Raw genomic sequence first — 14,508 nt, 5'->3', positions numbered from 1 at the left:
TCACTCCAAGACGGCATTCTGTATAATGAGGCCTACCTGGTCAATCGTGGTGCTCCCATCTCCCATCCCACTGTTTAGTGACTGAGCCGAGTGGACCATGTGACCTGAACAGGCCCAGTCAGAGCCCTCCAGAGATTTGCTATGTGAGTGATGGGACAGAAAGGATCTTTCTCTGGGATTACAAATCTTAATGACTATTTAAGCCTAGAGTTATTGAGGATCATGTTGCTGGCAAGTGGCAAAAATCCGAGTATAAAGCTGGGGAAAACACAGATGAGAGCTAGAAAGGGACAGAGTCCTCCATGGCGTTTGACCCTGGGTCCAACCACACCTATTCTTATCTCAATCTAGTTATGAAAACCAATCATGTCCTTCTTCACTATTGAACTGGATTTCCATCACTTGCAACCAAGTAGGTGCCTGGTCTCCTTGGTCTCCCCTTATAACTGGAACTAACTGCAGATGGTCGCCGAATTATGATCATTCAACTCACGATTTTTGACTTTACAACGGTATGAAACAAGACATTCAGTAGAAACTGTACTTCAAATATTGAATTTTGATTCAAAAATCTTTGTAACTTTATTACAATATAGATTTTGTGTGGGATAGTTTTGGCCACTGTAGGCTAATGTAAGTGTTCTGAGCATATTTAAGGCAGGCTAGGCTAAGCTACGATGTTTGGTAGGTTAAGTGCATTTTTGACTTATGATCATATTTTCAACTTATGATGGGTTTATCAGGATGCAAACCCATCACTTAAGTGGAGAGATATCTGTATAACATTGTAAGACCCATAATTTTGCTGCTGATTATTGGGAGGTGGTATGGCACAGTGGTTAGGGGCAGAGGCCTTGGAGTTGGACTACATGGGTTCAGATCCCAGCTTGGCTGTTTTCTGGGTGGTTCTAACCCAGTTCTGCCACAAACTTGTTGAGTGGCCTTAGGTGAGTCCCATAAGCTCTCTAGATATAGCTTCCTTGTTGCAAAATGTCTCAAGCTAAGTTTAGTATTCTTCCTCCACCCTGACCCTGCTTCTGTTCCTCTTCCAGGCTGCCCCAGCTCAGTAAATGGCCCATCAGCCACCCAGAAGATCAAGCCAGATTCTTCTCTCGCATCTAATCTATCTTCTAAACACATCCACAATCCATTCCCCTTTTTCCATCCCCACTGTCCCCGCTCCAGTCCATGGCATCAAGACTTTTCATTTACACTTTGCCACAGGGCTGTTAAAATACTTTTACAAACTGCAAAATTTGATTGAGTCACTCTGAAAAGGTGAATGTGGCCCTTGATCTCTGCATGGTTTGGTCCTGGTCTGTCTCCACTCAGTTCAGGCCATCCTCTCAGTGCTCCAGACAGGCTAGCCTTGCATTCCTCCGGCTAGGAGCCCCAGGGCCTTTGCACAACTCCTCCCTCTCCCTGTAACATTCTTCTCCAATTATGTCTTAGCTTGATGGCTCACCCTTCAGGTCTAGGCTCAAATGTCAGTCCTTCAGGGAAGTATTTTCTGATCCTTCAAAGCAGGTCAAGTCCTGGTGACTTCCTTCACAGCACCTGTCACCACATCACCAGTGCATGTCTGCCTCCTTCCCAACTACCGTTTCAAGAGAGGCCCCTGCCCTGTTGTTCTTTGTCTCAGACCCCTTATTTCCTTCAGAGCACTTATCACAATTTGTAACTGCTTTATTTCTTTGTTTTCTTCTTAGCTGTCTCCCCTATTCTCTTTGTATAATTTCTATGGAGAGACAAGCTGAGGTCTGTCCTGCTGTATTCCCAGGACCCAGCACTGAACCTAGGAACAGAGCAGAGATTCTCAAAAAGTATCTCTTGAATAAAAAGTGTTTGTGCTGGTGGCATCTCCAGCAGTCAGGAACTCCCTCTTTGCCTCTGAGTTTTGATCCTCAGGCAGTATTTCTGCTGCTTAATGAGTAATTCTTCTCTAGGTTTATGGTTCAGAGTAGAACAGGAGACCTCAGGCAGCCTGGCAACCTCTGGCCTGTGTGGGAAATGCCTTCCAGTGGAATCGCAGCAAATTTCAACTCTAACCCAGGGATATAGATCTAGGCCTCATTCCCACACCCAGCTCTGCTGCCAGAAGCGTTCCAAGGCTTCTCAGGCCCCAAGATCTCTCTGCTCTCCTCTTCCTCTAATGCTTCAAGACTCTCTCCCAGCCATGCCCCAAAGCCTGTGCCCCCGATTCCAGGTTGCTTTCAAGCTGAAGCCACACCAGAGGAAAGAGCTGAGGGTGGCAAAGGTGAGCCTCATGGCTGCCCAGGCGAGGGGCGGGGAAGCTTGGGCGAGCTCATAGGATGCAGCTGCGAGTTACAAGAGTCAGCATGCTGGCAAAACCACCCAGGGCTGCTGGGACCCGCCAGCATGTGAGCAGGAAGAGGGCACGAGGGCACAGTTCTAAAAGCAGGATTTACTTTGGTTTTCACTTCTCTGAGGCCCCGGGAACGTTTTAAAGTCCTAGTTCTCAGGCCTGCACTGTCTCCGTCATTCCTCCTTCAGCCACTGCAGCAGCTGGGGTGTGTAGTAGGTGATGATGATGTCAGCACCTGTGTTGGGAGAGATGCGGAAAGTTGCGGGGGACGGTGATCAGCTCTGAGCATACCTTCTGGGATGGGAAGGCCAGGCAGGGACAAAGGCTACCATGAAGAGGCACAGCCTGTGGGCACACCACGTGAGACGGAGTCCCGCTTTGGGCAGCTCTATTTCTTGGGCAAGTCATTTTCTCTCTTGGGACCTCAGTTTACCAAAGAATAAAATGCACACTGAAGAATATAGGTAAGATGCAAGTTCCCTTCCTGTGCTGGTGTACAATTCTAACAAAATGAGCTCCCTTTATGGAGTGATATTACCTCATTTAATCCTCAGGACAACCACGCACCAGGTATCTTGTCCCCAGTTATCCAGTTATGGGTGAGGATACTGAGGTTCTGAGAAGTGGCTTGCCCACGTTCTCACAACCAAAAATGAATGAAGGGCTCTGCTTGCTTCACCATGCCGTGTTCTATGCTGCAGTTCCATATCTCTTCCTCAATGTGTGTCTGTTTAGATCACTAGTAATTCCCGAAATAAGACTCCAAGCTCTCAGGACTTTGTTCCTTGATCTAGGCAGAGTGCTTATCAGTCCCTGTGGCGCACGTCAAAACACCCAACCCCTGCCTGCCTACCTGCTCTGCGGAAGGCAGTCATGGCCTCCAGTACGGCAGCCTTGAGATCAAATGCCCCAGCCTGGGCTCCGTGCCACAGCATGGCAAACTCTCCAGAGACGTGGTACACGGCGAGAGGGAGGTCGGGGTGCTGCAGCGAAGCAGACAGGGAGACAGGCTGAAATGGAGGGTGGATGTGGCTCTGGGAGCATCCCATCCCCCCTGCTCAATCTGTGACCATCTTGAGCCCCGTGTCCTGGGTTACTGCGGCCAGCAGCCTGGCCCACTCTTGAACTGTTAAAGCAGGGCTGTTTGAGGCTCCTGCAAGCCCTGACACAGAAGGCCATGGTGGTTCCTGGGCAGGGAAGGGGAGGAGAGGATTTCTGCTCAAGGGCAGACTGCTTCCAACACTGAGATTCCAGAGTCTGTGGAAAACTCTGTCCCAGCCCCCTGAGCCCTCTTTGCCTCGGACCTGCGCTCACCTTGTTCTTTACCTCCCGCATGATGTCCAGGTAGGGCATTCCCGGCTTCACCATGAGTATGTCAGCTCCTTCCCGTACATCCCGGTCCTAAGGGATGAGGGTAGAGTGTGGGCGGTGTCTGGGAGGGGGCTGAGGGTGGGGCTCAAGTCCTAGTGACTCACCACAGCTCGGAGGGCCAGGCCTCGTGCTCCAGGGGGCAGCTGGTAGCAGCGGCGGTCCCCAAAAGCTGGGCTTGACTGAGCTGCGTCCCTGCAAAACAGAGTCATCCGGGTGGACTCCAGCTTTGGGCCAAATGGGCAGGGATTTAACAGCAGACCCCTGCCCACCCCTGCCCACCTCGCTCACCGGAAAGGGCCATAGAAACAGGAAGCAAACTTGGCACTGTAGCTCATCACTGATACCTATGGGGAGACAACAGGGATCCTGGCTTAGTCGGCCCTTGCCAGGTGTCCCAGGGTGATGTGGCAGGGAGAGAAAGAACCTAGGCTGGGAGGGAGAGTGCCTGTGTTCTGGTCCTGTTGGAGTGCTGGGCTTGATTTCCCCATCAGAGGCCCAGAGGTTGACATCGTTCCCCAAAACCTCATCCAGCACTGTCTTCAGTTCTGTGATTCCTTTTTTTTTGAGATAGAGTCTAGCTCTGTTGCCCAGGCTGGAGTGCAGTGGCATGATCTCAGTTCACGGCAACCTCCGCCTCCTGGGTTCAAGCGATTCTCCTGCCTCAGCCTCCCAGGTAGCTGGGATTACAGGCACCTGCCACCACGCTCAGCTAATTTTCGTGTTTTTAGTAGAGACGGGGTTTCACCATGTTGGCCAGGCTGGTCTTGAACTCCTGACCTCAAGTGATCCACCCGTCACAGCCTCCCAGAGTGCTGGGATTATAGGCGTGAGCCACTGCTCCCGGCAGTTCTGTGATTCTTAGCAGACACGGGGGCAGGGCTGGTGCAGACTCTCTCCTCCCGACCCCGTGCCGCACTCCCTGCCCTTACCCTGTTGCCAAGTCCATGTGCCATCAGGGCCTCCTTGATGGCTTCCACGCGTCCATCCATCATGTCTGACGGGGCTACCACCTGACATCCTGTGGGGCAGAGGGTGGTCTTCAGAACTCTGGGACCCTCCTAGCTACTCTGTGACCTCCCTAACCCAGAGGTACGCATCCCTGCTGGTGGTTCACTCACCTGCCTTGGCATATGCGAGTGCTACCTCAGCTAGCCGCTGGCGGCTCTCCTCAGCCCGGAATGCTCCATTTTCACTCAGGAGCCCTGCAGGACAGATGACTGGGTTTTAGGGAGCACGTTGGGCCCTGGCCTGTCCCCACCCTGGTGAGAAGTGGGCAGTGGGAGTGTGGGTGCCAGCAGGGCTGGAGGAAGGGAGCTCACCGCAGTGACCATGGGAGGTGTAGGGACATAGGCAGACGTCACAGGCCACCAGGAGGTTGGGGAAGGTCTTCCTCAACAGATGGATCGCCTCAATAGCTGGGGACTCCTCGGAGTCAGCTGCAGAACCCCGCTCATCCTAGGGGCAGGGGAAGGACAAAACAGTGTATCTGTTACATGTTGCTTCGGAAGGCAGGATGGCAGCCATCACAAAGCACAGCCCTGGCCCTCTCCTTCCTTCATCTTCACAGCCCCTGGATAAGGAAGCACAGAGGACTGACCCTACCCGGGTGCTGACTTAAGGGCAGGGACCATGTCCATTTACCTGTGGCCCCAGGGCCAGCATAATGTGGGAGTGAGGAAGCGGTCAGTGTGGACCCTCAGCTCACCCTCGTCCAACATCCCTTCCTTTTTCTGTTTTTTTTTTTTTTGGAGACGGTCTTGCTCTGTCGCCCAGGCTAGAGTGCACTGGCGTGATCTTGGCTCACTGCAGCTTTGACTTTCTGGGCTCAAGCGATCCTCCCACCTCTCCACCTCCTGAGTGGCTGGAACTACAGGCATGCACCACCACACCCAGCTAACTTTTATATTTTTTGTAGACATGGGATTTTGCCATGTTGCCCAGGCTGGTCTCAAAATCCTGGGCTCAAGTGATCCAACCGCTTTGGCCTCCCAAAGTGCTGGGATTATGGGCGTGAGCGCAACCTCCCTTCTTAGTCCTTCCTTTGATTCTTCACCTTGGGAACTCTGCTGGGGACGCCAAAGATCAAGACACAGCGTAGGCCCTCTTCCACCAGGGGCCTCAGCATCTCTTCCAGCCGGTTCACACCATACCTGTGTGGGGGTGGGTAGAGGAGTTGAAGGAAGGCAGGTCCCAGGCAAAGGTCCTCTGTGCCTCTGTTAGAAACCAAGCTGCATATGGCACCAGGAGAGTTCAAGACCCCAGGACAGGAAGGGGCAGGGACACATCCACTAAATAGGAGGGAAGACCGAGGCCCTGAGTAGCAGAGCTCTTCTGGAATTCAGCTGTGGAAGGCTCCTCCGAGGCCCTCTTATTGAACTCCCATCTGCAGTTCAGCTCCCTTCTGCAACAGCCTCTGCCGCGATGCCTCTGGTGATGGGTAGCTCATTACTTTATAGGGCTGCCCCTCCCACTGTGGAACAGCTCTGGCCCCGGGGAAACCCTTCCCTCTACTGAGCTGATGTCTGCCTGTCCGCATCTTCTACTTCCTAGGTCTGCTTTTACCTCCCGGCACTTCCACCTGTGGAGTCTTTCCCTCCACCACACCCTGGCCCCCCAACTCCATGTCTCCTACCTGGCCACTCCTGGGAGGCTGGCGATAGGCTGTATGTCATCAGGAACATCCCTGTAAGAGCGGGGGTGGGATATGGATTGGTGGCTGTGGGAAGGGCCAGTGGTGAGGGGGCAACTGAGAGGGATGGTTGGGAAGCAGGGAAGAAATATGGGAGTGGAGATGGTGGGAGGAGGGTGGGATCCAGTGTCTGGCTTCCCTGCCTGGTCAAGCCCAGGGCCTGAAATAATAATAGGAACAACAAAAATAACAGTGACAACAGTAGCAACTGTACTAAAAGAATGGTAATTACAGGAAGGAAGTAAGTGGTTAAGAACTTGGACTCTGAATTTGGCAGGTCCTTGCTTCTTATCCCAGCCACTTACTGCCTGGGTGACCGTGGCCAAGTTCTATCATCTCTTGGAGACTTAGGTCTTCATGTCTATCATGCGTGGTTAATTCATTCATTCAACAAATATTTATTGAGTACTTATATTATGTGCCAAGTACTGTTCTAGGCCCTGATGATACAAAAGTGAACAAAACAGACAAATATCCCTGCCCTCAAGGAGCTGATGTTCTAGAGGATAGCTACTCCTTCTTCATACAAATGCTCTCAGAATTGAATGAGATCATGTGTGTAGGTGCTTAGCATAGTACCTGGTACAGAGTAAGTACTCAGTAAATGTCTGCATTATTATTAACAATCACAATTGCCATCTCTTACAGGTACATAGCACTTTACAACCTACAGAACACCTTCTCAGCTTCTGTCTTGTTGCAAGAGCTCAGGATGGCAGGCAAGGGTTACTCTTCTAATTTTCCAAATGGGATGAATGAGTTCTTTCAAAGTTTGTTTTGTTCCTAAGATTCCTGCCCTTAATCCAAGTAGGCTGCTTCCAGTACCTTGAATTTCAAGCTGACAGCTCACTTTGCCACCCCCAGCAATACTGATGCCTGCTGCAGTCAACACTCCCTCCCCAATCCCAACCAGCAGAGCAGAGGCCTGGCCCATTCCTGGAGACTCACGTGACAAAGATGGGGTAGATGAGGTTGGAGGCATTGAGGGTGGTGGTGGCTGTCTGCCAGGCCCGAAGCAGTGGGTGGAAGTAGCCGCTGTGCAGAACGGACTGGGGCTGCATGGCATGGGTCAGTGGGCACAGGGGCATCAGTTGGTTGGAACCGAGGGCTCCTGGGGCGTTGTTGGCTGCAGGCTCTGTCTGTGGGGCGAGATGGGCAGCACATGAGACATGGTCCCTTGTCCTCAGGAGATGGTCACATCTGGAAGACAGCTCTTCCAGATTCCTGCCTCCCCTCTCTCTAGCCTAATGCTACTCACAGCATCGTTCACCAATCCCTGCTGGTCAAAAAGGTAAGTTGAGAAATGAAAGTACGTCTTTAGAAACTTTCATAATAATCAGAATCTAATGATATAAAATTTGGGCTTGTATTTTATATGACTGCTTTCTGTTCATTATTATCTTTTAAAGTAAACATCTGAGCAGGCAATGACTGTTTTACAAAAATTATTTTCTTTCTTTTTTTTTTTTTCAGACAGGGTCTCTGTCGCCCAGGCTGGAGTGCAGTGGTACAATCTCGACTCACTGCAGCCTTGACCTCCCGAGCTCAACTGCTTCTCCCAGCTCAGCCTCCCAAGTAGCTGGGACTACAGGTGTGCACCATAACACCCAGCTAATTTTTGTATTTTTTGTAGAGATGGAGGTCTTGCCATGCTGCCCAGGCTGGTCTCGAACTCCTAGGCTCAAGCAATCTGCCTGCCTCGGCCTCCCAAAGTGCTGGGATTACAGGTGTGAGCCATGGTGCCTGGCCAAAAAAATAATTTTCTAGCTGGGCATGTTGAGAAGCCAACATTTAAACTTTGTTTATTCCACAAAAAATGCCCATGTTCATGGCAGAACTTTTAGAAAAGTGCAGATAAGCAAAAAGAGAAAAATCCCCTGCAATTCTACCTCTAGAAAAAAGTACTGTTGGCCAGGCATGGTGGCTCACGCCTGTAATCTCAGCACTTTGGGAGGCTGAGGTGGGCAGATCACTCGAGGTCAGGAAATCGAGACCAGCCTGGCCAACGTGGTGAAACCCCACCTCTACTCAAAATACAAAGAAAAAATTCAGCTGGGCATGGTGGTGCGTGCCTGTAATCCCAGCTACTGGGGAGGCTAAGGCAGAAGAACCGCTTGAACCCAGGAGGAGGTTGCAGTGAGGCGAGATCGTGCCACTGCACTCCAGCCTGGGCGACAGATCAAGACTTCATTCAAAAAAGAAAGAAAGAAAGAAAGAAAAGAGCAAAGTACGGCTAACACCTTGGGACATGGACTTCTTGTTAGGTACAATGCACACCAATAGGAGAAAATAGTACCATTCATGGCAGATAGACAGACAGATACATACATACACTGTATAGAGTGCCACCAAATCTTTTCTAGCCCAAGGAGTTTCCTGGGCTCCACGAGCACAAGTACACCTTCTTGCTTTCTTCACCTTGTCCCTTTACCTGAAAGGCTGTGCTCTCCCCACACCCAAATCTACAGAGTTCTCCTTCCCTCTCGCACTGAGGCTTTCTTGTCCAGATTGCAGTCTCTCTTCTATAAGTTATTTGTGGACCTGTCTTATCTCGTGCCAGTAGACAGAGCTTCTGCAGGGCAAGGTCCAGAGTTGGTTCATTTTTGCCTCCCCCACAGTGCTCTGTCACATACTGACCTTGGCACACAGTAAATATTTAATTACGTGAAGTACAAAAACATGCCCCAAATGCCAAATTCGTGGATACAAGACAGAAGGAAGCTGGGGCATTAACATTTGTTTCTTGAGCACTTACTGTGTGCCAGACCATGCCTGGCATTTTCACGGGTGATTTCTCATTGAGTAGGTACTGCAGTCCTGCGAGGCAGGGCTGACTGAGTGCATGGAGCCTGACCAGAAGTGAGCCATGGCTCCAGTGGGAGTGAGGAGGTCAGAAGAGGTGTATTAGAAAAAGACAGGGGCCGGGTGTGGTGGCTCACACCTGTAATCCCAGCACTTTGGAGACCAAGGCGGGTGGATCACTTGAGGTCAGGAGTTTGAGACCAGGCTGGCCAATCTGGTGAAACCCTGTCTCTACTGAAAATACAAAAATTAGGCCAGGCACGGTGGCTCACGCCTGTAATTCCAGCACTTTGGGAGGCCAAGGCAGGTGGATCACTTGAGGTCAGGAGTTTGAGACCAGCCTGACCAGCGTGATGAAAGCCCATCTCCACTAAAAAAAAAAAAAAAAAAAATTAGCCGGGTGTGGTGGCGCATGCCTGTACTCCCAGCTACTTCAGAAGCTGAGGCAGGAGAATCGTTTGAACTTGGGAGGCAGAGGTTGCAGTGAGCCAAGATGGCACCATTGCATTCCAGCATGGGCAACAAGAGAGAAACTCCATCTCACAATAAATAAATAAATAGAAATAAAAATAAAAATAAAACAATTAGCTGGGTGTGGTGGCGTGCATCTGTAGTCAGAGTCTGGAGGCTGAGGCAGGAGAATCACTTGAACCCAGGAGGCAGAGGTTGCAGTGAGCCGAGAGTGCACCACTGCATTCCAGCCTGGGCGACAGTGTGAGACTCCATCTCAAAAAAAACAAAAAACAAAAAAAACCCCGAAATGACAGGGGGTTGAACTTGGTTTTGCAGAATGAATGGGTTCAGCCTGGTGGAGAGAAGGGGGCCAACATTTCCTTAGGAAGGGAAGAAAGGGGCAAAGGTGGGGAAGGAGGATGGCTGTGGACTGTTCTGAGGAGCTGAGGAGGCAATCGGGGCAAGTGTGTATGGAGGGGATGGATGAGAGCGGGGCAGGCTGAGGCTGTGGGAAGATTTCTGAACAGTGGGTAGGGTTAGTGGCCTGGTTGACATCTGGCTTTAGGAAGGTGTCAGTCCTGCAGGCTGAGGAATGCAGAGGCTGGGGGCAGAGAAGAAAGGGGCGTCTTAAGGCAGCCAAGAGGCAATGTCTCAGGGTAGATGCTCTAGGCCTGCCTGCCTGACCTGGACGGCAGCGGAGACAGGGACAGGGTAGGAAGAGGGCAGTGGGGAGCTGGGCTTGGAGAGGAGGTGGAGAGCTCTGTTTCAGACACTTCCTTTTGGAGGTGCCTGGGAGAATATCCCATAGCCAAAGGATGGGGGGAAAAGGGCCACAAATGGGGGCTGGCAGGCCTGAGTCCAACTACACTTTGTATGAATGGGACCTCAAAGTCCAGAGAGGGGCAAGGACTTACCCAAAGCCACACAGCAAGTAAGAGGACTAGAACCCTGGTGTGTTAACTCCCAGGTGAACTGGGAGATCCTTTGGTAGGCTGGAGTCAAGTCAGATGTTGAAGCCAGGTCTAATCCCTCTGATTTGCTTCCCAGAAAACCACCTTTGTAACAGGCCTGGAATCCAAAGCTACATTCCCATGGCCTCAACTCCTCATTGCTTTCAGGAGGCTGAGGGAACAACTGCCTCCTGCTTATCAGAAACAGTGGGGCAGGGCTTCCTAGGAACCGGCTGTCCTTCTCCCCATAGTCTCTTAGGTCCCTTTGGCTCCCCACAGCCATCTCAGGGGCCCATTTTATCCGGTCTTCCTCCTTGGTAGGGTGGGGTTATCACAAGTCACACAGGGGCCAGCCCTGCTGCCACACCCCTGGGGGGCCAGCCCCATCACCTGACACAGGGGCAGGCCAGGCCTCCCCAATCATGTCTCAACCTCCAAACAGACAATTATTCAGTAGACAGTCCTGACTACCCATTTTCTACTTGATTTTGCTCTCATGTCTGCTAGGAGTTTCTTTTTCTTTTCTTTTTTTTAATTGAGATGGAGTCTGGCTCTGTCACCCAGGCTGGAGTGCAGTGGTTCGATTTTGGCTCACTGCAACCTCCACCTCCTGGGTTCAAGCGATTCTCCTGCCTCAACCTCCCGAGTAGCTGAGACTTCAGGTATGTGCCACCACACCCAGCTAATTTTTGTATTTTTAGTACAAACAGGGTTTCGCCATGTTGGCCAGGCTGGTCTCAAACTCGTGACTTCAAGTGATCCGCCAGCATCTGCCTCCCAAAGTGCTGGGATTACAGGTGTGAGCCACCACACCTGGCTGACAGACTATTTTTGAATATTGAGAGAATTACCAAAATGTAACCCAGTTGCCCAAGACCACATAGCTACTTGGTGACCGAGCCAGAATTTGACTTTGTTCTGGACTCCAAATGCTGGGTTTTATATACTGTATTCCTTAATACTGATAAACACCTGATTCAGTAGGCGTCTCTTTGCCCATACTGTTTCTGCTTTGGGCACTGGAGAGACAGAATAAACAAAAGGAAAACATACTGAGTATATTCATTCTGTGCTGGGCACAGCGCTAAGGTACTTTGTAGTAGTATCTCATTTCATTGCACGAATTGTTCTAACTTTTAGTGATAAGGAAACGGGGCTCTGAGTGGTTTAGTGACTTGCTTAATGCCATTCTAGAGTCTAGTCAGATGTTGAAGAGAGGGCTAATCTCTCTGATTCACTTCCCACAAACAACTTCTAGGCCGGGCGCGGTGGCTCAAGCCTGTAATCCCAGCACTTTGGGAGGCCGAGACGGGCGGATCACGAGGTCAGGAGACCGAGACCATCCTGGCTAACATGGTGAAACCCCGTCTCTACTAAAAACTACAAAAAAAAAACTAGCCGGGCAACGTGGCGGCGCCTGTAGTCCCAGCTACCCGGGAGGCTGAGACAGGAGAATGGCGTGAACCCGGGAGGCGGAGCTTGCAGTGAGCTGAGATCCGGCCACAGCACTCCAGCCTGGTTGACAGAGCGAGACTCCGTCTCAAAAAAAAAAAAAAAAAAAAAAAAACAACTTCTGTTGTTTTCTGGCTTCTGGAATCCAAAGCTGCATTCCACTAGCCTCAACTCCTCATCGCCTTTAGGAGCTGAGGGAACTACTGGCTCCTGCTTAGCAGAAACCCTGCGGCAGGACTGCCTAGGAGACCAGGACAGGGTTAGAGTAAAGGGAACAGTCTCACTATAGCAGTTCACTTTGATCTGTTTTTGAATTTTAAGATTCAGAGAGAGATTTGATTTGAGAAATGGGTGTCAGTGCTGAAAATATTAAAAGCTTGAAAATTGCCAATCCTGTTTAATCCCTTACATTTTAATGTGGTAAATGGGGTTTAGAGAGGCAATGGGACTTGTTGGAGATCACAGTGAATGACATACAGAGCTAGAAACTGACCCTGCAGCTCCTGACTTCTATTTCAATGCCATGATACCTACACCATAGAGTCATTCCATTGTTAAGAGGTGCTTAATAAGTGGAGTTTCCCACTCCACTTGGCACAGCCAAATGCAGGATGGGTTTTGCTTTGCAAAAATGCCCTTAGAGTTTGGGAGGATTTCACAGACTGGGAGGGCACTTCTCCCAAATCAAGTGAGCTTGCAAACCACAACTTAAATTCCTATGACATCATCACACTGAAGACAGGAGCGAGCCACCAGGAGGTCCAGCACCTCTGTCCACCCACATCAGACAGGTTAGCTTTGCTGGGACGCAGAGTATAGGGCGGTGCAGAAAGAACTATGTTTCAGGGTCAGACAGTCCCAGTTACAAAGGTCTATGCTCTGCTGTGTAATTTTGGGCAAAGTCATTGACCTTTCAGTGTTCGTTTCATAATCTACAAAATAGGCATGATATCTCTAACTTGCAAGGCTGTGGAGATTATTGATAGGGCTGAGGTAGGAATCTGGCACCAAGTAGCTGCACAGTAAACATGTAGCTAATTTTATTACTATTAGAAGTGGGGCCGGGTTGGAACAAGATGTCCTGGCACAGCTCTATACCTTCTGCACCTCCCCAGATGGGAATATGCGCTCAAACCCTTGAGGGCCACAGGGTTTTCCAAGATTTCTGAAGTGGAGTCTCTGCCTTCCAGCAGGTTATGTGGTGAAGGAAAAACAAAATAATCACCATCCAGCTGCCAGAGTAGAGGGGTGGCCCAGGTGCTGTGAAAGGGACTGTGTCTCTGAGTCAAGGGTGGTTTCATGGAAGAGGGGACAGTGAAGGATAATAAGTGTTTCAGATTTAATATGAAAGCATCTCCTCCCATGGAAGGCAACATCCCCAAACTGGGAGTAACTGAAGTTGGGCCCTGAGCGCTGCCACCAGGAGGGGCTGAGACAGAGCTTCATACGCCACCCCCCACCCCAGCATGTTGTGTACTATGCTGAGGATTCCAGAGGCTGTGGGTCTTGGCACAGAGGATTAGGACCTGCTGCCAGCCCTGGCAGGCTCTGCCACTGGTCAGGGAGGAGGCAGTCAGGAGAGCCAGCTAGGTAGAAGGTGGCCAGAATTGAGAAATCCAAAGCCCCACAAAGGCCCAGGAGAGTGGCTGTCAAGCAGTTCTCAAAAGGGACGAAGTGTTCATTTAGCCAACCCACATTTCCTGAATATCTACTATGGGCCTGCTGAAGTGCTAGACACAGGGATTAAAGAGAAGAATGAGAACCCAGCCTTGCCCTGGGGTTTTGAAGAGCCTGGCCCTCTCTGGGGTTAGCCATTTGGAGGTAGAAGGAGAAGCTGCCATTCCCAGAATCCTAGAATATCTTGGCTAAGAGGCTTCTTAAAGTTTGCTGATTGTATCACTGAAACGGGTGAAACTGGGCTCAGAGAGGGGTAGACACAGGCCCAGGATCACGCAGTGGGTCAGCGGCAGATCTGGGGGAAGGTCTCCAGCAGCCCGGTCCTCAGTGCCCACCATGACACCTCCATACTTTAAGGATAGATATCAAATCTGTTTCCCAGCATGTTGGGCTTGTGGAGAGCTTTGAGTGAACTGACTCTGGACCTGGTTGCTGTTGGTAGCAGGATGGTTAAGTGTGTGGGCTCTGGAGTCTGATAGATGTGGGTACAAATCCTAGTTCTGTAGCTTTCTAGTTGTGTGACCTCAGTTTCTTTGTTTAGTAATGGGGACTTGAACCGACGTCAGTGGGTTGTTGTAAGAAATGAATGGGTCAGGCTGGGCATGGTGGCTCACGCCTGTAATCCCAGCACTTTGGGAGGCCGAGGCGGGCGAATCACCTGAGGTTGGAAGTTCGAGAACAACCTAACCAATAAGGAGAAACCCTGTCTCTACTAAAAATACAAAAATTAGCCGGCATGGTGGCACATGCCTAAAATCCCAGCTACTTGGCAGGCTGAGGCAGGAGAA

The 14,508-nt window shown here is 50.6% G+C and overlaps 1 protein-coding gene across 2 annotated transcripts in view; it reads right to left on the bottom strand.

Annotated features, from left to right (window-relative positions):
• Nucleotides 1–539: 539 nt before the first annotated feature.
• The window catches only part of ALAD (aminolevulinate dehydratase), a 15,097-nt gene continuing 1,128 nt past the window's right edge, over nucleotides 540–14,508 (bottom strand). The window contains exons 1-12 of one of the 2 annotated variants that reach the window (XM_017875971.1): nucleotides 8,818–8,916; nucleotides 7,335–7,525; nucleotides 6,330–6,380; nucleotides 5,751–5,847; nucleotides 5,017–5,152; nucleotides 4,816–4,899; nucleotides 4,627–4,715; nucleotides 3,986–4,041; nucleotides 3,802–3,889; nucleotides 3,641–3,727; nucleotides 3,180–3,309; nucleotides 540–2,561 (exon numbers count right to left, since the gene is read on the bottom strand). In XM_017875971.1, coding sequence (XP_017731460.1) covers nucleotides 2,500–2,561; nucleotides 3,180–3,309; nucleotides 3,641–3,727; nucleotides 3,802–3,889; nucleotides 3,986–4,041; nucleotides 4,627–4,715; nucleotides 4,816–4,899; nucleotides 5,017–5,152; nucleotides 5,751–5,847; nucleotides 6,330–6,380; nucleotides 7,335–7,474 — 1,020 coding nt within the window. In that variant the 5' untranslated portion in view covers nucleotides 7,475–7,525; nucleotides 8,818–8,916 and the 3' untranslated portion in view covers nucleotides 540–2,499. Of the gene's footprint in view, nucleotides 2,562–3,179; nucleotides 3,310–3,640; nucleotides 3,728–3,801; nucleotides 3,890–3,985; nucleotides 4,042–4,626; nucleotides 4,716–4,815; nucleotides 4,900–5,016; nucleotides 5,153–5,750; nucleotides 5,848–6,329; nucleotides 6,381–7,334; nucleotides 7,526–8,817; nucleotides 8,917–14,508 lie in introns of those variants that run through there. The other variant, XM_017875970.1, reaches the window with a different exon arrangement.

The sequence above is a fragment of the Rhinopithecus bieti genome, unplaced genomic scaffold, assembly GCF_001698545.2.
Source record: "Rhinopithecus bieti isolate Rb0 unplaced genomic scaffold, ASM169854v2 scaffold_9997, whole genome shotgun sequence".
NCBI lineage: Eukaryota > Metazoa > Chordata > Mammalia > Primates > Cercopithecidae > Rhinopithecus > Rhinopithecus bieti.
This window is presented reverse-complemented; position numbering and strand designations above follow the sequence as displayed.